This window comes from Carassius auratus, linkage group LG36F (assembly GCF_003368295.1).
Source record: "Carassius auratus strain Wakin linkage group LG36F, ASM336829v1, whole genome shotgun sequence".
Taxonomy (NCBI): Eukaryota; Metazoa; Chordata; class Actinopteri; order Cypriniformes; family Cyprinidae; genus Carassius; species Carassius auratus.
The window spans coordinates 2,103,040-2,125,408 of NC_039295.1; the positions used below are offsets into that span (position 1 = coordinate 2,103,040).

General features: G+C 39.0%; 1 protein-coding gene across 1 annotated transcript in view; it reads left to right on the top strand.

The window, feature by feature from the left end:
• iars1 (isoleucyl-tRNA synthetase 1) overlaps nucleotides 1-21,138 on the top strand; it is a 53,660-nt gene extending 32,522 nt beyond the window's left edge. The window contains exons 20-34 of the mRNA XM_026240828.1: nucleotides 105-225; nucleotides 338-429; nucleotides 1,948-2,025; nucleotides 2,661-2,782; nucleotides 3,623-3,725; nucleotides 3,803-3,886; nucleotides 6,128-6,302; nucleotides 7,371-7,483; nucleotides 7,562-7,657; nucleotides 11,788-11,964; nucleotides 15,718-15,838; nucleotides 15,920-16,045; nucleotides 16,169-16,312; nucleotides 17,437-17,589; nucleotides 20,858-21,138. Coding sequence (XP_026096613.1) covers nucleotides 105-225; nucleotides 338-429; nucleotides 1,948-2,025; nucleotides 2,661-2,782; nucleotides 3,623-3,725; nucleotides 3,803-3,886; nucleotides 6,128-6,302; nucleotides 7,371-7,483; nucleotides 7,562-7,657; nucleotides 11,788-11,964; nucleotides 15,718-15,838; nucleotides 15,920-16,045; nucleotides 16,169-16,312; nucleotides 17,437-17,589; nucleotides 20,858-20,937 — 1,785 coding nt within the window. The 3' untranslated portion in view covers nucleotides 20,938-21,138. The remainder of the gene's footprint in view (nucleotides 1-104; nucleotides 226-337; nucleotides 430-1,947; nucleotides 2,026-2,660; nucleotides 2,783-3,622; nucleotides 3,726-3,802; nucleotides 3,887-6,127; nucleotides 6,303-7,370; nucleotides 7,484-7,561; nucleotides 7,658-11,787; nucleotides 11,965-15,717; nucleotides 15,839-15,919; nucleotides 16,046-16,168; nucleotides 16,313-17,436; nucleotides 17,590-20,857) is intronic.
• Nucleotides 21,139-22,369: the final 1,231 nt, after the last annotated feature.

The following is a 22,369-nucleotide window of genomic DNA, read 5'->3' on the forward strand; positions in this document are numbered from 1 at the left end:
GAGTAGATGTGTCTAGATGTGCTCAGTGCTTTCTCTTCCAGTATGCAGAAATGAAGAAGCACACACATATAGACAGTATGAGCTCTCTCCTCTGCTCTCATTAGGAAGAGGCCGTCGAGTTCCTGTACAACGAGAGCACAGTCAGCGTGAGTGACAACATCATGGATAAATGGATCCAGTCTTTCACTCAGTCCCTCATTCAGTTCTTCAGAGATGAGATGGGAGGTGAGTGACCAGCGCTTACTCGCACACCAATTAATGGGTAACTCCTACACTTGCAGTGGTTTGACAACAAGGACGGCCTGAAATAGATCTGTTTGTGTGCTTGTGCTTCCAGCGTACAGACTCTATACAGTGGTCCCCAAACTTGTCAAGTTCGTGGATATGCTCACCAACTGGTATGTGCGGACGAACCGCAGACGGCTGAAGGTGGGCAAGATATGAGTCACACACACTCAAGAACATCTGGCCAATCTCAGAAATATCCTGGTCATGTTTCAGATTTCTTTATTAATCAAAAGAAAGAAAGACAAATATATTTATTCTAGCCTCTAGTCTATAGTTTGTGATAAATGTGAGCCACACTTTAAACCATTATAAAGGCCGTAATGCACAGATCTGTTATTTTAAAAAGATATCTCATCCCTCAATGTCTTTCATCCATAATGTGCATAAATCTATACTTGGTCCATTTGCAAACAAAAAACAGACAGACAAAGAAATCCATTATCAGTGCATATTCTTATTAGGGCGCAGTGGATAAGAGGTGCATGTTAGTTTATATCTGGTCGGATTTTGTATTATGATAGAAAGATAAAGTTTACCAGCTTGGCTAGCTTTTCCCTGTTTTGTTTTCCTGGTCCAGTCACTCGCACGTTCATAAGATCATGTGTTTTATAACAACCTCAGTATTATGCTGCTTTGTTGATGAACGGTGCAACTATGCAATCTTACAAGTGCAGTTTTGGTGTATTTAACAAATGTTAATCACCTTTATTGTCCCTGTGGTTTAGATGGACCCATTTTGCAAATACGCCACAAATTCGTTCTTCCACAGTTATGCAAAACATTTCTATGCAGTACTGCAGAAAGTGCTGTAGTGTTTTTGTGGTGTATTGGGAGAAGATAATGTCCCATGGGCCCTCTTTATCTCCATTATTCACTATTATAGAAAGGAATATGTGTGAGGTCTGCAACTCAAAAAAAAAATATGTATGGAATATGTAAGGAACTATGAGAGAAATATTAGAGAAGGTAAGATTTTTTTTAATCAAAATTATTTAACCCCGTTGACATGAAAGACATTCTGTTGTGATCTAAATTTTATGTACATTTTGTATAAACTTACAGTAGGCATTAATAAACCATAATATAAAGATTTCTCAATGCAAATGGTAAAGCTGAGTTAGGTAAATTAACTAAGCATTTATGCAAAAAAAAAAAAGTGTATAAAGAAATAATATCTTCACAAATGAAAATTTGACACGTTTAGTGAGGTTTTCTCAAATGTTCCAGTACTACAAATTTTATAATTTGTACTAATTTTCTTATATCTCATTGTTTCTCATCAGTTTGGCTCATTCAAATGTTCTGACAAGAAATATTCTTTTTAAAAAGTTAGGTGTGCCCCAGGTATCTGTCATAAGTCCGTTCGCATTCATTAATATTGAGAAAACGGCTTCTCACTGATTAACTCTTTGCATTAAATCTGGATCAACATTAAATCTGGGCTTTATTTTGGGCTTTTCAGTTTATCTTGCTCAGTCTGTGTATATACATCTCTCATCATGGCTCTGTACAAACTGCTGTTAACATGAGTGTAAACACAGAGCTGGTCCTGCAGGCTCACACATGATGCAGTGTTGTGACAGTGCTGTTGAGGCAGTGTGTTGCAGCTGTTAGCCTCTCTCTCACACTCTCTCTCTGTGTGTGTGTGTGTGTGTTCAGGGTGAGAGTGGTACTGAAGACTGCATGCGAGCCCTGGAGACCCTCTTCAGTGTGCTGTTCTCCATGTGTAGACTGATGGTGAGTCACGCCAGCGCTCGCAGCTCCTGCATACTTCAGAAGAGATGTGGTCTTTCTCAGTGGAGTGTGATGAAACGATAGAAGTGTAGCAATGCTGGTGGAAGAATTAATGCTGCAGTACTACAATTAAAATCACTAAAAACACTGGTTTGTATATACTGGGAAAAAACAATAATAATAGAGACAGTCCCTAACTTAAAGTGCAAAACTCTGTTTTGAGAAAATGGTAGAATAAGAAGCTGATTTTGCTGTGTAATAGCTGATCAACCTTTCATAATTATGAAGGCAGGGCGTCAGTAGAGCTCATTTACTGTGGTAATTAATTACTGGCCCAATAGGTAATTGGCTAAATCATTAGAGAGATAATCAGGGCGTGAGACAGTCAATGGCCCATTTCTCTCTTCAGTGAATCTGAGTATTTATTGTATTTAAATTAATCTCCATAAATCCTCATTGTGCGGTTATTGCTTAAGCAGATGATGACAGAGTGAAAGGTTTAAGAAAACCAAAGAAAATCCTGGTTATTCTGAGTGTGGGGTCTGTTATTAACCTTGGCTTTGTGTCGTGATGGTTAGATGGAGAGGTGTGCTATTATTGCTGTGTTCCTTCACTAATGGCGTGTTTCTTGGTCTCAGGCTCCCTTCACGCCGTTCATAACGGAGCTGATGTACCAGAACCTGCGTCATCTGATCGACCCGGCGTCAGTGGAGGAGAAGGACACGGGAAGCATTCACTACCTCATGCTGCCGCACGTCAGGTACACAGCGCCTTCACATCTCAGACACGCCATCGCTCTCCTGCCTAGCCTTCACGCTGCTAATCAGACGCCTGGCATCAGTACGAGTGGTTGTTTTTTAGGAAGTCTCTTCTGCTTATCAGAGTTGCATAAGAGCTTTCTGTTTTATATTACATAAACTGTCATTTATTTCTGTGACGTGCATCATTCCTCCAGTCTTCAGTGTCACATGATCTTCAGAAATCATTCTGATACGATGATTTATTATAAATGTAGAAACATAGTTTTTCCGGTATTGTTTGGTTGAATAAAAAGTTGTAAAGAACCGCATTTATTCAAAAAGGAAATATTTTAGGACAATATAAGTATTTACTGTCCTTTTTATCAACTTTGCTGAATAAAGGCATTCATTTATTTGAAAAAGAAATAGAAAGACCCCTCACTTTTGAACGGTATTGTTAGAAAATATTTCTTTTCTGAATAAATGTTGTACTTCTTATTCATCTAAGATAATCATCCCAATCTCTTGAAAGACAGTGTGTGTTTTTCCTTCTTCCATGAACTTCCTCGTAAAGAAGAGCGTTTGTGGTTTAATTGTGTCCTCTCAGAGTGAATTCAGGACGGTCCTTGTGTGTCCTTGTGTGAGCTGACATGATTTAGCGTGTCCTTTAATGTCGTCCGGCTGTAAACACGTTTCCCAGAGTTCCTCTGACGAGCTGGACTCTGCTGTGAGCAGTAAAACGCTCCGAAGGTCCTTCACCCTTCAGTCCGTCTCTGCTGCTTTATAAATGCACCAAGTGTCCTGTGTTACTGTTCTCTCAGAGGTGACCTGCTGTGTGTGTGTGTGTGTGTGTGTGTCAGGGAGTCTCTGATTGACAAGCGCATCGAGAGCGCCGTGTCTCAGATGCAGTCGGTCATCGAGCTGGGCCGTGTGATCCGGGACAGGAAGACGCTGCCGGTGAAGGTGAGATGGAGCGGTGCAGCTTCGGTCGTGAGCTGAGCTGCTGACTCTGACTCTGACTGTGCTGGGATCTGTTTCAGTATCCGCTGAAGGAGGTGGTGGTGATCCATCAGGACCCTGAGGCGCTCACAGATATCCAGTCCCTGCAGAAGTACATCCTGGAGGTGAGAGTTCACATTTAGCTGCTCGCTCTGTCCCGGGAAAACGCAGTGAATGAGGACTGAAGATTTCAAGATCATTAAAAGTGGTTCATTCTGCAATTATATGTAACTTACTGTATGCATATGGTATTACCATACAAAAAATAAAATAAACAAATGCATTTCTTATGCATGAGCCGAAAAGATCACACGTCACACCTCTGTTTATCAATTTGCACTGGCTTCCAATAGCTGTTCACATTAAATCCAAGGCATTGATGTTTGTCTACTAAACTACCACTGGCTCTGCACACATTACCTGAATTCATTACTTCAGACTTATGTGCCTCGAGAAGCTTGTGTTCTGCAAGTGAACAATTTTTTACTTTTTAAACAATGAAAAAAAAAAAGTTCTGTATAACATTCTGTGTATGTATAACATTATAGTTTTTAAATATGCATTGCAATAATATCCCATTGAGTCTTTAAATTAATGTAGAAATAACAAATACAGATACCAATACGGTTCCTTTCCGTTTATTTAACCATTGACTATATGTAATGTTTACATTTGAACATTTCAGTGTAGTTGAGAGCTATCAGTTTTAACACTTATTAGACTTGAACAAATATCAACTTCTAATCTGAGTGAAGTTAAGTCAGTCTTAACTCTCTGTGCATGACGAGTCCTAGTTCAGGCTTGACTGGTTTAACCTACAGTAGATATCTGTACTGAAGCTTGATCTACAAATAACACTTTATTTCTAGTGAAAACCTTTCCCATATTGTTTTGACTTCCACCGTTTTTTTAATTTCAGGTCTGTACAAATTAACTGTTCTAATTAAAAATATATTCTCCATTTCTACAAATCTCGTTCATATCGGTTTACTTAAAGGTATCCAGAAGAACACTCGAAGTAGAATTATAAAGGCCATAATTCTGTTCATACTAGTAGATTAAACGTAGACTTGTCAAAGTAAAATCACTGATATCTGTAAACCAATTTTTATGTAGTAAAAGTAAATTAGAACTAGTAGTAACTTATTTACAGATACAGTCTAATAATTATGTATAGATCTTGCCTGATGTATTGAGCATTGCAGATGTCATCAGAGGAGTTTTCTACCAGTAGAAATGGATTTAAAGAGACGTGCAGTGGTTATTCTCTCTAGTCAGCAGTGTTAGTGAGCTCTTTATTCAGACGCAGCTCGTTATGCTAATGTCACCTCATGAATATTTATCTAGGCTCTTCTAAAAAAGGCAGGCAGGAGAGCGTGGCGCGTGATTTCCAAACGCCAGCATTGTCTGCTTTCAGTGCGGTTCCTCCTGGACGGTTTCTTTATGTCCACGCTCTCGTTTCTCCTGGCATTGAGTGTGCCGCTCACAGTCACTCAGCACCCATCAGTCCGCCCCAAATCTGTCATTCAGATCATTTACTCAATGCATTTGCTAAAAAATAAAATACCCAAGCACCCCACAAATGGCTGGTATTTGGAAATGTGTGAAATGTGCAAATTGCATCTGGCAAATCTCTACACTGTTGACTTCCAGTGCAGATCACAGGCGCTATTATATTAGAGACAGCAACTGCAGAGAAATCATATCTCAAAGTGTTATTAAAACAGGAAGCACTGTTCGTACGGCTCTGCAGCTCCCCCTGCTGGCGTGGAGCAGCTCTGAGCACAGAGCAGAGACCTTTACATCACTGTGTGTGTGTGTGTGTGTGTGTGAGAGAGCAAACGCTGCGTCCTTCATCTCCAGCCCCTGCTGCAGTGATTTATGGGTGGACTGGGCCTCCGAGCTAAAATTAGCCTCTCTGTGTCTGCGGCGCTCGACTGTTAAACACTCCCATAGAGAAAGCATTGGGCGGCACACGCCTGCCATTGATCAGAGCGCTCCACGCACAAATATATTCATGAGAGAATCGCTCCGCGCGGATGATGAAATGGGATGCGGATATGTGAATGCATTCATATCCATCAGAAGCTGAGACGGTTTACTGGAGGACAGAATGCACTAGTGTTTTCACCAGATAAAAATGGTTTTAAGTCAGATATTTCTATGTTTTTCTGTCGTGTGTCAGTAGAAATGATCAGTTTACATTTCCAAACATTCATTGGGCTGTTAATAGTAATAATGCAGTGAGATCTGATCTGATCATCATTCAGTTCACTGCACTGATTCAGTGATGACATGACATTTTTCTACTTGATTGATTTACATCTTACGTGATTCACAGAGTCGTATGTATTTTTCCCCATCAGGAGCTGAATGTCCGTCAGCTCACTCTGTCCACTGACAAGGACAAATACGGCATTCGTCTGCGAGCTGAACCTGATCACATGGTGCTGGGCAAACGGCTGAAAGGGGCATTTAAATCTGTTACTGCATCCATCAAAGAGCTGAAGAGTGAAGAGCTGGAGATCTTCCAGAGGACAGGTGTGTACCGCATACATCAGTTCATTCTCCTGCCGAACACACGAGGAGGATTATAGGAAACCCTGATGAGGGTACATGAGGTCTGGGGCTGTCGAGATACAAAAAACTATTAAAAAAGTTCACTCTCAAGTCATACTTCAGCTTGTAAAGGTTTTCCTCAATGTGCAGCATGTAAACATGCCAAAGAAAGTGTGTGGTGTCTAGTGAGGATTCTAGAGCAATGAGAATCATCAATTACAAACGAGCCGAACGTCACACACTGAACACAATATCTTCAAGACATATCACTATCTGTCTTCCTTGTTTTATTTCTAACAGCAAACCTTGATTCTGCAGAAGTTTGTTTGTCAAAAAAAGATAAAATAATTAAGTTTTGGTTTGATTAAATATTAAAATTGTAGACGTTTTTATGCATTAATTTCCAGTGTTTAAATCTAGAAAAATTCCAACAGAGAAGACAGAATATATATATATTTTTGATTGATTGATTATTAATATTTATTTTAACCCCCAGTGGATGTCGATGGGCCGTAAAGAGTTATTTTTATTTACATTGTTGCTAAATTACAAAAGTGATTTGATTTGAATGTTTTTGATTACTGAAATTTAATTAAACCATAAAGGAACCCCAAAAAATAAATAAATAACTAGGTAAATCTTGTGATTTTGGGGACAAATAAAGCATTCTCGGTGCATTAAGAAGTCATACGTGTGGAGGTGCATGAACCGTGTGAGCGTGAGCAGAGAAGAAGCTGAGAAGAGCTCAATCTGATCTGATAGCATCGCTCCCCTTTCTAAAGCCGTTTCATGCCTCTCATCCGTATCACTGATGCTGTGATGAGCAGAACGCTGGATAAGACGGAGACACTGTGCTGTAAGAGATGAGATGTGAATCTGGAGTTCCTGGAGACGTTCAATGTCTGATATCCCTCACTCTGCTTTTACACAAACCTGTGGGGATTTGACAATGGAAAATAAAATATTCCCAAGCTGTTGAGCTGCCATTGTTTCGCTTAGCCTTGGAAAACTCCCTCAAATCAAGCTCTCACGTCTGTTTCTCCTCTGCAGGGTCCATCGTTGTGGACGGTCACGAGCTGCACGAGGACGATCTGCGTCTGATGTACAGCTTCGATCAGACCTCAGGAACACCGTCCCAGTATGAGGCACATTCAGACGCTCAGGTGCTCTTTCTGCTCTCACTGAGTCTGAAGCCGTGCTCCTGCAGTGCTCTGATCTGAACAGACCCTGTGTTCTCACAGGTCCTGGTTCTTCTGGACGTCACCCCCGATCAGTCCATGCAGGATGAAGGCGTGGCCCGCGAGGTCATCAACCGCATCCAGAAGCTGCGCAAGAAGGTGAGAAAACATGACGTACAATACAGCATTAAGATGAGTTCACGTCTTTGAAAAAGTCTCTTCTGTTAACCAATGCTGGATTTATATGATCAGAAAAGCTGTAAAAATTGTGAGAACTTAAAATATCTGTTTTCTTTGTGAATATCTGTTAAACTGTAATTGATTCCTGTGCTTAAAACTACATTTTCAGCATCATTCCTCCAGTCTTCAGTGTCACATGATCTTTAGAAATCGTGAAAAAATTATTATTTACTGCTCGAGAAACATTTCTGATTATTATCAATGTTGAACACCGTTGTGCTGCACAATATATTTCTTTGAAAACATCATACATTTAATTTTTCAGAATAAGAATAGCAAATAGTTCCAAAGAATAGCATTTATTTGAAATGTAAATTATTTTGTAACATAAATTATATTAGTGTCAGTCAGTTTAATTCAGCCTCAATGAATAAAAGTGTGATTAGAATGATTTCTGAAGATCATGTGACACTGAAGGGGTCCAGGGGGATTTTGGGAGCCTGGAGAAGTTTTGACATGCCCTGATTTTTGTATACAAATATACAAATATGTATCATATACAAGTCTGAAAACACTGTGTTCAGTACAAACTGGGCTACAATAATATGTAAAAAAAAATGTATGTACATGATTGTGTTTTTGAGAAAACAACGTTTATGCATGGATAGTGAAAAACTACAATTTTGAAGTCTTTAGCAACTTTATAATTTAGTAATTACCCAGAGTGCACTTAAAATGGATACCGTATTTTCCGGACTGTAAGTCACACTTTTTTTTCATAGTTTGGCTGGTCCTGCAACTTATAGTCAGGTGCGACTTATTTATCAAAATTAATTTGACATGAACCGAGAGAAATGAACCAATAGAAAACATTACCGTCTACAGCCGCGAGATCATAGAGCGCCCTCTCACGGCTGGAGACGGTAATGTTTTCTCTTGGTTCTTGGTTCTAAATAAATGCGACTTATATATGTTTTTTTTCCTCGTCATGATGTATTTTTGGACTGATGCGACTTATACTCCGGGGCGACTTATAGTCCGAAAAATACGGTAATTTACCCAAAAATAAAAATTTTATGTTTATCTGTTTACCCCCAGGACATCCAGGATGTATGTGACTTTGTGAAACAGTTGCAGTCTATCACTCTTATAATGTAAGTGAATGGGAATCATTGCTAAAACATAAAAAAAACACACACAAACAAAACCAAAACTCGTGCCAATACACTGATATGTAAAAACACAAGCGGTCTGTGCAAGAAACTGAACAGTATTTATATTGTATTTTAACCTCTGATTCACGCAATGTCCAAACTTTTAGAGCTCCTGAGCACGTCCTTAGCAGCAGGAGTATGAGGCATCTTCTTCTTCTTGCTTTATGGCAGAGCGCATATAAGATTATAAATGCATTAGCACCACGTATCTCTCAAGTGGACCATTGACACTCCTAATTGTGATTGTAGATAGAGTGATAATGGTCTACTTGAGAGATAGGTGGGATTAATGCACTTATAAGTCTGCATCGCCATAAAAAATAAAGATGACAACGACTCCTCTTCTAACAGTTTGCACATTACATGAATCAGATGTAAAAAAACAATATAAATACTGTTCAGTTTCTTGCACAAACCGACCGTTTTATGTCTTTACATATCAATGTATCGGCACGAGCCACAGGGTTTAATTTGGTTTTGTTTGTGTGTGTGTGTGTGTTTGTGTGTTTTAGCCATGATTCCCATCCATTTATATTGTATGACTAACAGACTGCAACGGTTCCAGTTAAAAATCTCAGTTTGTGTTCTGCTGAAGAAGCAAAGTCACCTACATCTTGGGTAAGCAGAAAAACACCATTTTAATTTTTGGGTGAACTATCACTTCAAAGACCAGCAGCACTTTGAAGTTGTTTGGAATTCAGTAAAGTAAGACCGATTCCTTCCCTCGCCCCCCATGCTTTTTTCGTGGCTCTTTTTTCTTAATAAACAAACGTTTTTTTCCACTGTGCTCTATATGTGAGGGGGTAGGGCCCGGGACACCTGCCAGGCCTGAATTCCTCTCTTATTGAAAGTCTGAAGAAATCTGAGGGAATTTTCCATGGGAGGGAATTAATTTTTCAGTGTTTGCTTGGCCCGGAGTGAGCGAGGCTCATGGAAGAGCACAAGCCATTGTGTTTTTTTCCCTTGTTGTTCAAAGGTACTGAATGCCCAAGCCTGTTTTCCATAGCAAGGCCGTTTGTTTTGTCATAGCGTCTGCTTTGGGACAATGATAAGCGCTTGCGGACGTTTCCCAGTACAGATCTGTTTTTTTTACTCTTTAAACTGAAGGCAGTTTAAATGAGCTGTTCTTTACAACCGGGAGACTTGTGTGTAATAAATGATCAGCCAAAGAGAATCAGCAGTCATCCAACACAAGAATATTTTCACTTTCTTTTTATACGAGTTTGTTACCATATTTGACCTGTTACCATATTTATCTAGCCACATTCTTTCATTAATCAAAATCATCAAAAGTTTTGATAAGGATCCTTTCACCAAGGATGCATTAAATTTATCAAATCTTACAGTAAAGACATTTATAATGTTACAAAAGATTTCAAATTTCAAACTTTAATTTCCTCTGTGGAAATTTTTTTTTTAACAAAAATAAAAAGAAAATCTGAAAACTGCAGTTGTTAACTGTCTTGTATTAATTCCTTTGAAAAATCCTGTCATATGCGCACAAACTGACAGTCAAAACTTAAAAGCTACTACTAAATATTGTAGAAACGTAATTTTTATGTAAAGTTGCTTTGTAATGTTTTGTATCGTAAAAAGCGCTATACAAATAAACTTGACTTGAACTATAGACCAATATCAAATATTCCTTTTATAGGGAAGATCATTGAAAAGGTAGTTTTAAACAGTTGAACCACTACTTAAACTCAAATGGATACCTGTGACTGCATCACAGCACAGAGACAGCACTCATTAAGATAATAAATTATATTCGCTTAAATTGTGACTCTGGCAAAATATGGGTGCTGGTCTTGCTCGATCTCAGTGCTGCGTTTGACACCGGCGATCATAACATACTACTAGAGAGACTGGAAAACTGGGTCGGGCTTTCTGGGATGGTACTCAAATGGTTCAGGTCATACTTAGAAGGGAGAGGCTATTATGTGAGCATAGGAGAGCATAAGTCTAAGTGGACGTCCATGACATGTGTAGTCCCACAAGGCTCAATTCTAGCACCGCTCTTGTTTAGCCTGTATATGCTTCCACTAAGTCAAATAATGAGAAAGAACCAAATTGCCTATCACATCTATGCTGATGATACACAGATTTACCTAGCCTTATCTCCAAATGACTACAGCCTCATTGACTGCCTCTGCCAATGTATTAATGAAATTAAAAGTTGGATGTGCCAGAAATTTTTCAATTAACACATTTTACACTGGTGTCCAGTTACATTTAGGATTGATTAAAGTACTTTTACTGGTTCATAAATCACTCAATGAACCTAGGACCGAAATATATTTCAGATATGCTCACTGAATATAAACCTAACAGACCACTCATTAGGATCGAGTCAGTTAGAAATACCAAGGGTTCACACAAAACAAGGGGAGTCCTCCTTTAGTTACTATGCCGCCCGCAGTTGGAATCAGCTTCCAGAAGAGATCAGATGTGCTAAAACACTAGTCACATTTAAATCTAGACTCAAAACTCATCTGTTTAGCTGTGCATTTACTGAATGAGCACTGTGTGATGTCCAAATGTATTGTGCTGTATTTTATTTATAATAATTTTTATTCTTAACTGTTTTAATTCATCAAGTTTTTACATCCCTTGTTTTATTGTGGTGATAATTTTTTATGATTATTTTAATTCCTTTTATATGTAAAGCACTTTGAATCACCTCAGTGAAAGATCCTCTGACACGTGATCACATCAATCAATTACATTTTAACAGATATTCACATAGAAAAGTTATTTTAACCTGTGATATTCTAAAATATTACTGTATGTTTTTAAAATCAAATAATATTAGAGACTAGAGTAAGATCAATCAGTTTTTCTTTTTCCTGTAATCTTGCGTATGTGTCTTTTAATGTGTCAAACATGTGGTCTCAGGGTCATCTGGTCCCTTCAGACGAGATCACGGTGTATTACAGCAGTCAGCCGGCCGGGGAATACCTGGATAAAGTCATCCAAGCACACACAGACTTCATCTTGGCCACGACTAAAGCTCCTCTCAAGCCCTATCCTGTGGCCCAGAATGCCAGTGTGATCGTCCAGGAGAAAACACAGGTGATGCTGAACTCATTTAGAGATGCACAGATACTGATCCACCCTTCCCTTTATTCTCCTGCTAATACCAACATCTGTACAGAACGATAAGAGCTAATGAACTATTGATGGTGTATACACTGCAATTATCATCGTTTTCTGATTACATTTCTATATTCATTCTCCAAATGTTCCACAATCGCATGACTGTTTGGGAAAGAAATAATGAATAACTCAAATCAACACATACGAATATATACAATGACAGAAAGCTGAGCTCAGCTTTATGAACACATTTAATTCAGAGGGAAACCTTTTTTTCCTCAGTGTTGCATGTGTTTTGAGGTTCCTCTGTAATACCTTGTTTATTTGTTTATAGTACATTATTATTTTATTGTTATTAGAGTAATTATACCATACACCATGCACTTTTTACACAAACAATGAGCTGAATAAAATGGAGCCCCACACATGATGTGCTGAATATAAGTAGATAAATTTGTAGGAAATAATTAAAACTTAATGCTTACATTTTGTCTTCATGTTATATGCGGCTATGGAGGACTAAACTTGCAGAAATTAAAAATAAATAAATGAATATATAGATAAATACATACATGTAATAAAAGGAAAATACATAAATGATGTGATAAAAAATAGTTCATTTGTAATAAAATTTAATCCTGAATTTTTATTTTAAGTAACTTTTTTCCTTTATGTATTTATTTTATATGTATTTCTATTCTTTTTAACTTTTATTTACTTATACTTTCATTCATTTTTATATGTAATTTATTTATTTGTTTTTAAATGTATTTATTAATGTATGTATTTATGTATTTATTATATATATTTATTTATTCCAACATGTATTTATTTCCAGATTTATTTATTCATGTAGTTCTTTGTACTTTTCCGTGTGCAACATGTAAATGAGGGAGGCGGTCCTTGTGGATCCCTGGTGAATGATTGGTCGAAAGCTCTAGAGAACTAAAAACAGAGATGGGAGTTTGAGAGCTGGATGTGCCAGATCAACTGGAGAGATACAATATATTTTCACAGATTCACATTATTTCTAATCATTTAATAGCGACTGAATTCAGTTATTTATCCTCCTAGTTACATCAGTAAGTGTGGAAACATCAACATCGTTTATGAGTTTGGTGGAGGTTTCCAAAGCTTGTCTTCAGTTTGTAATCACAGAGTAAAGACTCCCAAAAACATTGTGAATATAAGGTTATCATAAAACCAGTCGCACTAATGTCTCTGTAGTCTACTCGGGCTCACTGTGCTTTTTGGAAACGCAATCCGCTTGCATAAAGTTGCTTTTGCGCTAGACGCTCGATATTCAAGTTTAGGGACCATCTCTTAGGTTAAATACAACATATGTGTTCGATTTTTTTAATTTTTTTTATAAAATGAACACATCATATGTAAATATTACTGAATATACCTGACTCGTAAAAGAACACTTTACAGTTGGCTTTGTGACTGTAAGCTATTCTCTTAAAATGCTATTGCAGTTAGAAATGTGTATGCTAATGTATTTGACTTTAGAGAGAGTCCCTGAGTTTGCAAATACCAAGCGTCTAATATCAAGCCTTTATGCCAGTGGGTCGCGTTTCCAAAAAGCATTGTGAGCCTGAGTAGACTACAGAGACATTTAGTGCGACTGCTTTTATGATAACCTTATATTCACGATGTTTTTGTGTAATCTTCTCTGTAATTACAAAATGAACACACGCCGCAGAAACCTCCGTTAAGTTTGTCTAGAGGCGTCATCCACTGAAGAATGACGATGTTTGTGTTTCCAGGCTTAATGATGTAACTATGAGGATAAATAACTGAATTCAGTCACTATTAAATAATTCAGCATAATAAATCAGAATTTGTGAAAATATATTGGATCTCTCCAGTCGATCTGACACATCCAGCTCTTAAACTCCCATCTCTGTTTTTGGTTTAGTCTGATGCTTCTGCGTGAGCTCTCGACCAATCATTCTCCAGGGATCCACAAGGACCGCCTCCCTCATTTACATGTTGCACACAGAAAAGTAAAAATAAATAAATAAATAAATCTGGAAATAAATACATGTGGGAATAAATAAGTACATATAATAAATACATTTAAAAATTAATTAATTAAATATAAAAAATGAATAAACATAAGTAAATAAATGTTAAAAAGAATAAAAATAAATGTAAAATAAATACACAAATTAAAATATAAAATAAAAATATAATTCAGGATAAAATTTTATTTCAAAAGAACTATTTTTGTTTTTATCACATCATTTATTTATTTATTTTCCTTTTATTACATTTACTTATTTATCTATTTATTTATTTTTAATTTCTGCAGAATTGGTCCTCCATATGCGGCTCCATAAAATATTGCATGGTTGCCAGCTAGTGAAATTTGTTTCTTTTTCAGTGCTAGTGTACTTACCACATACAGCATGCAACAACAACAACAAAATATATATAATAATATGAATTTTTTTTTTTTTAAGTAAGGGTGACTGAACAGCAACATTTTCAGTTCATCCCAGCTCTTATACCTCAGTTATGAAGCTAAATACACCTCTGAATATGTGTGCTAGTAGACTGGCAAATCATGCAACACAAGCATACTAAACCAATGACCGAAACACACACAAAATATGTCTTGTATTGGCAGATCATCTCACACAATATTAATTTATATTTTTAATGGCCCTAAGTGCAAGGCTAGAATTGTTTCAGTTGTATTTGTCACGGTTTGCACAACTGAATTGAATATTAACAAATAACATCTGTTTTCCTCTCATGTTATAAACCCTATACCATAAATCCAATAAGTATATTTTTGAATGAAGATGTGTTAAAGGGTTCGTTCGCTCAGAAATGAAAACCTGCTGTTCGTTTACTCTGTGTCAGGACATCTGAGATGTAGGTGACTTGTTTTCTTCAGTACAGCACTAAAGAAGATCTTTAGCTGAAACTGTGGTGTCTGGTGATTTTTATTATGCAAGTCAATGGCTACAGTCACTTTGAGAGTCAAAAAACATGCAGTCTTCAATTTAAGGCCATAAAAAGACTTACGATTTCAACAGAATTTAACTTCGAAAGTCAATGATTTCATTAAATGATCATGAGTGCTGCTGCTGCTTTAAGTACTGCTTTACTGGGGAAAGAGTTGTGTTTCTGCCAAAAGCGCCACCTGCTGGAAGAGAAGCAATGTGCATTTTCAGTAAGGCTGCTGTTTTTGTTCAGACCAATACAAAAAGTGGCCCATGTTTGTACCCTGTAAACACACAGAGCTGTAAATGTGAACTGGTGGATCAAAACAAGTCTGCTAAATGACTAAATGTGAATATAATTTTATAAACTAATATAATAACTTTTGATGCATCCATTTTCTTTAAAATGTTTTTTTTTTTAAACCATAAATCATGCTTTTTACAGTCATGTTACTATAAACATCACCCTGTCCTGCTCTTATGGTATTCATTTTATTTGTGCAGTTTGTAAAAAGTTCTTAAAGTCTTATATTTGAGTGTAAAAATCTGGATACAGGGAACACAAAGTTAACCTGTGGCTCCTGGCGATATATTGAGGTCAGTGAACAGTAGTCAGCATTATCACCAGTTATCCAGATCCTCAGAAAACAAACATCAGGATTTTAATTCCTGGGTGAACGAGAGAGAAGAGCACTGCGTGCATGTTGTGCTGTGTAGATTGCATCAGCCAGTCTTGCTCAGAAGGATCAGGTTGTGATTGTTTGTGTGGCAGCTGAAAGGCTCGGATCTGGAGTTAACTATCGTGCGAGGGTCCTCCGTCTCCAGAGCGCTCCTGACCACCGCGGCCTGCGCTTACGTCAACCTCAGAGTCACGCTGAAGGACAAACAGCAAGGTACGTCACCCGCTGTACCTCTGTGATGAGTGCTGTTCTCTCAGAGCTGTGCTTACTCTTCTCCATTCATGTGTCTCTCAGACGGTGTGGTTCTGCTGGAGAACCCCAAGGGTGATGGGATACTGGACCTGGAGCGGCTCAAGACTGTTTGCTGTAGTGTTTTTGGACTCAACGGTGGACCTGTGACCATATTCAATGGGAAGACAGGTGAGAAAGATCACCTCCAGCTCAGAAACACCCAGAATGCATCACTGTTGGTACTGAGACTGGTTTATCTGTGCTTGTGTTCTGGTGAAAAGCATTCGCTCAGTCTGTGTTTTTCTCTTCCAGCGCTGAACGCTGGGACTGACCTGATGTCCCTGAACGGGAAAACACTGACGGTGACCTCGGGTTCGAGTCCTGCAGACCCGAGCAGCTCCGAATCTCTGCTGTGTCCGTATGTGAACCTGCAGCTCATGAACGCCAGTCCAGCCGGTGCGTTTCACTCGTCACACATCTCATCACATCATATGTGCATACACACAAACAAACATATGCACATCACTTCCTAATCTCCATTCATATCAAAAGTAGGGCTGTCAGTTTAGTGAATTAAATGCACTGGCCCCGCCCCCAGATCTGTACATCGTCTTATTAGTCGACTGTTGACTGCATAGATGCAGTTGTGTCCTAAAATTCAAGATATTGGGCAAAAACAATTGCCCTGTATGAGTTTTTGTCTCATATCACAGTGATATCACACGAGCAGTGAGAGCAATATCACACGAGTGGTGTTTTTAACACGACTGAAAATGTGATTTAATACAATAGTTCAGTAAATAATAAATGTTGTGCTGTTTTTAAACACAATATTGTATGTTTTTATTCAATTTTGCCAGCAAAAACATAATCTATAAAGCCAACGCAGAATTGTCGTGCATCTGTGAGCAACACAGCAGTGTTTAGTTTCTGAATGAATCAGTCGTTTGAAAGAATCATGTGGATCAGTGATTCAAAGAGAGAGCTGTTCGTTTTTTGTTTTTTTTGTTGTTTTTTATGTTTTTGTTTTTGGCAACAAAATATTCTGAGATGTTTCTCAAATGATCTTCTTTTATGGTCCATACTTTGTTTGGCTGTTGTAGCTTAAACATTTAACACAATAACAGCTTTAAATGATCTTTTGAAGGTATTTTCACAGCACCCTGTAATGAATTAGATTAACATTTTTAATCGACCGACAGCCATAAAAAAAACAATTATTAAAATATTTAACAAAATAATTTAAACAACAAAAAACAACAAAATAATTGAATCAAATGTAACTAAAATTAACATGAAAACATAACATATAACAATTAAAGCATAGAATATATTACAAAAAACTATAACAGTTCCTAAAATAACACTGGTCACATTTTAAATTAAGATCATGTCAAATTAAGAACAAGTGGGTGAGCAATACTTAGATGATGTTCAATATTAATTGCTAACATTACAGCTTACTGACTGAGCCTGAGTTTGTTTAAAGTCTTAAAATATACTGATTATTGAATAATGAGGTTCTGATGCAGTAGACGTGTGTGTGTGTGTGTGTGTGTGTGTGTGTGTGTGTCCTGCAGAGTGTCAGACTGGAGACGTGGCCACGCTGCTCTTAATGAACCCGGTGGGGAAGAACGCCTTGCTCTTCCCTGATCTGCTGCGTGAAACAGCCAAGGTCTTCGGCCTGAGAGGAAGGAAGCTGGTGCTCTGCCTGAACCAAGAGCTTACAGAAGGTGAGGAGCGCGTCGTCTCTCGTTCACTCCTACTATAGCGTTAGGGTTAGTGAGATGCTCATATTTCTGCATCATTTACTGTTATCACTGGAGAACGTTCATATGCTCTCACACAGTGATTAGGCAGAAGTCTTCTGAAGCTGCAGTGTTACTGTATATATACAGTAATTATTTGATTTAGTTTAACCATTATATGCATTATATGATGAAAATATGACAGATTAAAATGCTCAGACATTTAGTTGATTAAAACTTGATGAAAGAAAAACAGGACTAGGTTAATGTGATAACTGAAAGCACATTGACAGAAATGTACTGAGTTACAGTTTCAGCAACACTGTTACATGAAGATGGCTTTCACTAGTTCAGCACGAGTTGTGTTTAAAAGCACTATTAATTACAGCGTTCATTTTTAATGAATCGTTCAACTGATTACACACGTTTATTTCACATCACAGTCTGAATCTACTGATGATGTAGTGTGTGTGTGTGAGAGAGAGAGAGAGAGTGTGTGTGTGAGAGAGTGTGTGTGTGTGTGTGAGAGAGAGAGAGAGTGTGTGTGTGTGTGTGTGTGAGAGAGTGTGTATGAGAGAGAGAGTGAGAGTGTGTGTAAGAGAGAGTGTGTGTGTGTGTGAGAGAGAGAGAGAGCGCGAGAGAGAAAGAGAGAGCGTGTGTGAGAGATAGAGAGAGAGAGAGAGAGAGAGTGTGTGTGTGAGAGCCCGACTCTGTTTAATATCTATATTAATGAACTGGCATCAGCACTTGAGAAGTCCCCTTGTCCTGGTCTGACCCTCGAGGGCAGAGAAATCAAATGTCTCCTGTACGCTGACGATCTTCTGCTCTTGTCACCTCATGAAGAGGGGCTACACCAAAGCCTCTCGCTATTAGAAGATTACAGTAGAGACTGGGCCTTACCAATCAACGCCCCTAGTCTCGGCTGCAGGGCAGAACTGGGCAGATTCCCTCTTCTAGCAGAAATCCAGAAGAGAACAGCCAAGTTCTGGTTCCATCTATCAGACACACGGACAGATGATTACCATCACTGCGCTCTTATGTACAGGACAGGACACCCAGAGAGTGACCCCATGCACCATTTAGTGGAGAAACACCAACTCCGCTCAACCATTCAATTAAGACACGCAAAAGTTAAAGAAATTGGAAAACTAACCCAGGAAGAATACATCCATGATTGGCAGATCAAAGTAGAACAAATTAACAAATTAAAATACTTCTATAGATTAAAGACTAGCTATCAATTGGCACCTTACTTGATCAAAATTAAGGACTATAGTAAGAGAAAGCTCCTGACGAAGTATCGTCTGAGTGATCACCGTCTGTGTGTGGAGACGGGCCGACACAAACACAGCTGGAGAGAGAGAGAGAGTGTGTGTGTGTGTGTGTGTGTGTGTGTGTGGAGAGAGAGAGAGAGCTCCGACTGTGTCCTCACTGCACAGAGGGACTCGTAGAGGACGAACTGCACTTCCTCACACACTGCAGTAAATATGAACACATTAGAGACCACTACTTTACCCTAATAGCTCAAATTGTGCCTGAATTCAGGCAAGCAAGCGACATAGACAAACTCAGTTATATTTTGGGAGAGAAAGAGAAGTGTGTCCAGCTCGCAGCGCAGTATGTGTCCTCCTGTCACATCATGAGGGACAAAAACTAAACTCCTGTTCTTCAGCAATGCTCTCTGTAAATATTTACCCTGTATCCACTAATTTTTTTTTTGTGATTATATATGTACAATATTGACATGAATAGTTTTTTTTTTTTTTTATTATAATTATTATAATAATTGTTATTATTATTATTATTATTATTTTTATCTACATATCTGTACATCTATATATATATGTATAACTTGTTCACGGTTTATTGCTTTGGCAACATTGTGCTGTTTCACAGTCATGCCAATAAAGCTCATTTGAATTGAATTGAATTGTGAGAGAGAGAGAGTGTGAGAGTGTGTGTGTGTTTGTGTGTTTGTGTGTGTGCGAGAGAGAGAGAGTGTGTGTGTGTGTGTGTGAGAGAGAGAAGAGAGAGAGAGAGTGTGTTTGTGTGTGTGTGAGAGAGAGAGAGAGTGTGTATGAGAGAGAGAGTGAGAGTGTGTGTAAGAGAGAGAGTTTGTGTGTGTGTGTGTGTGAGAGAGAGAGTGTGTTTGTGTGTGTGTGAGAGAGAGAGTGTGTGTAAGAGAGAGAGAGTGTGTGTGTGTGTGTGAGAGAGTGAGCGAGAGAGAAAGAGAGAGCGTGTGTGAGAGATAGATAGAGAGAGGCAGTGTGTGTGTGTGAGAGAGAGAAAGAGAGAGCATGTGTGAGAGAGAGAGAGAGTGTGTGTGTGTGAGAGAGAGCGAGAGAGAGAGAGAGTGTGTGTGTGTGAGAGAGAGAGAGTGTGTGTGTGTGAGAGAAAGAGCGAGTGTGTGTCTGTGTGTGTGTGTGTGAGAGAAAGAGAGCGAGTGTGTGTGTGTGTGTGTGTGTGAGAAAGAGAGAAAGAGAGCGAGTCGGTGTCTGTGTGTGTGTGTGTGTCTGTGTGTGAGAGAGAGAAAGAGAGCAAGTCGGTGTGTGTGTGTGTGTGAGAGAGAGAGAAAGAGAGCGAGTGTGTGTGTGTGTGTGTGTGTGAGAGAGAGAGAAAGAGAGCGAGTCGGTGTGTGTGTGTGTTTGGGGGTTGATTTAGTCACATGCTCCCACACTCTCTCCACTGGAAGACATCTTCACTCCTGATCTCCAGACCGAAGCAGTAACTCATCTGTAAGCAGTTCCCTGTGTTTGAGAAAAAACAGAATCAGAAGCTGCTATAATATCAAAGTTGTCTCAGAAACTCCCGACAGGCGCAGGTTTCCTGTGGCCGTGAGAAGCGTTGCTCTCGATCCCTCGTCTTCTTCCTCGGCACATCAGTGTTCCTGTAAAACATCTGGAAATAAAGACCATGTCTCCTCGTTCGGTTACTCATCTCAGAGCAGAAGCCCTGTTCGTCCTTGAACACCAGACTCATGCTCTTCATCTGAAGCCCAGCAGATCAGAAGAGAGTTGGTTTGTTTGTTAGTGTCTTAAAGAAAGCAGGTCATATCCCAGAGGCCTCTGCTGTCAGACCGTGGTGCGCTCCGGTCTTCTGCTCCGAGACGACACGAGTCCGTCTAGCGCGTCATTCCTCTCACAGACGCTGGACTCTTTTCTTATAAGATGAGAAGAAAACACGAGTGCAGATGAGTAATGGGCTGTAAAGCTGAGCTGGTGGCTGTGTGTGATTGATTGTGGTTGTGTTTCAGAGCTGGAGCCGTCCTCTCTGCACACTCTGAACACCAAGACCCTCTACGTCAAAGTCCTTCCTACAACAGCAGAAGCCTGACCAGATCAGACCTGCGTCTTCTGAAGATCCCTCTTCCTCCTCACGTCTGTTTGAGATGGTGGGTTTGGAGTTTGTAATGGAAATCTCTCGGAATCTAAAGTTTTGATTGATTAAATTGGAGTAAGTGAAGATTATGACTGGAGCTGTACTCTGTGGGTTTCTGTGGGGAAGCTTTGAATAAACCTTGAGATGCAAATAAAACCTTTGAAGTATTCATTTATCTTCATCATCTTCAGAATGGCAATGCATCATGGGTATCCATGCAGTGCATGTTAGCTTACACAGAGAACAGATGAAATATTTCTTAAAATAATACTTTCATTTTAACACTTTTCAATACCTCGGAATAAGAGAGAAACAGACTAATATTAGCGTAGATGCCCTATGTAGCAAGTACATCGGGTGTTATGGGGAGTGTTCCCAGTGTTGGGTGTTTTGAATGGTTTTTTGTAAAATACTTGATAATGTCAAATGGCACATGATTAAAACAACAATTCCAATGGTATCGCAGATTTTATACATCACACACCCCTACTTAAAGCTACAGCGCTCATGACGTAAGGTGCTTAAAAACATTTCAATGACATGAAGTGATCAGATCAGGTTTGACTGCAGGTGTGCAGCAGCGGTTGTTCAGCGCTTCACCTGTGACACATCTGGAAGGATGCGTCCTAATAGCTTTCTCATTGATTCGGCAGACTAAAACACGCAGGAGTCCTTGGATTCTCTGCAGAAACATCGTCTGTCCCATCTGTCATCACCCCTGTCCGTCAGTCGAGCAGCTCATCCCTGAATCCCAGTGACTTGGTCTTTTGCTGCCACTGTGGCAGAGTGAATATTAAACAAACCTTCACCATCTGTCTGCTCACCACTCGCTCTCTCTGAAGTCACTGGAGGAGCACAGAGCAGCCAGTCCACCATCTGCTACACACTCGCTCCGCTCAGCCATCACTAATAATTAAACTATTGAGAGACTCCCGCATGGTCCCAAATCTGCCCCTGTACCACACTCCTCAGCCTTCATCTGCAGTGTTTCTGATCCGGCTCTTGAGCATCCTCAAGTGTCCTCTGAAACCTTTACTTACAGTTGTGTTCACAGTGATGGACTTACTATCGAAGTCTGGAGCTGGTACACTGAGACAAGTGTCAAAATACAGTTTTACGTAAGAATGCATATAAATATTTTAACCAAAATCTGAGCTGCACATTTCTGATGTGAACTAACTTCACCTGAAAGACTTCCACTGCAAGCACAGTGCTGTATAATGTGATGCTCAACAGCATATCACAGATACTGGTGATACAGTTTTCCTACCGTAAATATATCAAAACTGAATTATTGATTATTAATATGCATTGCTAAGAACCTCTTTTGGACAACTTTAAAGGCAATTTGATCAATATTTCAATATTCCTCCGAACAAACCACACA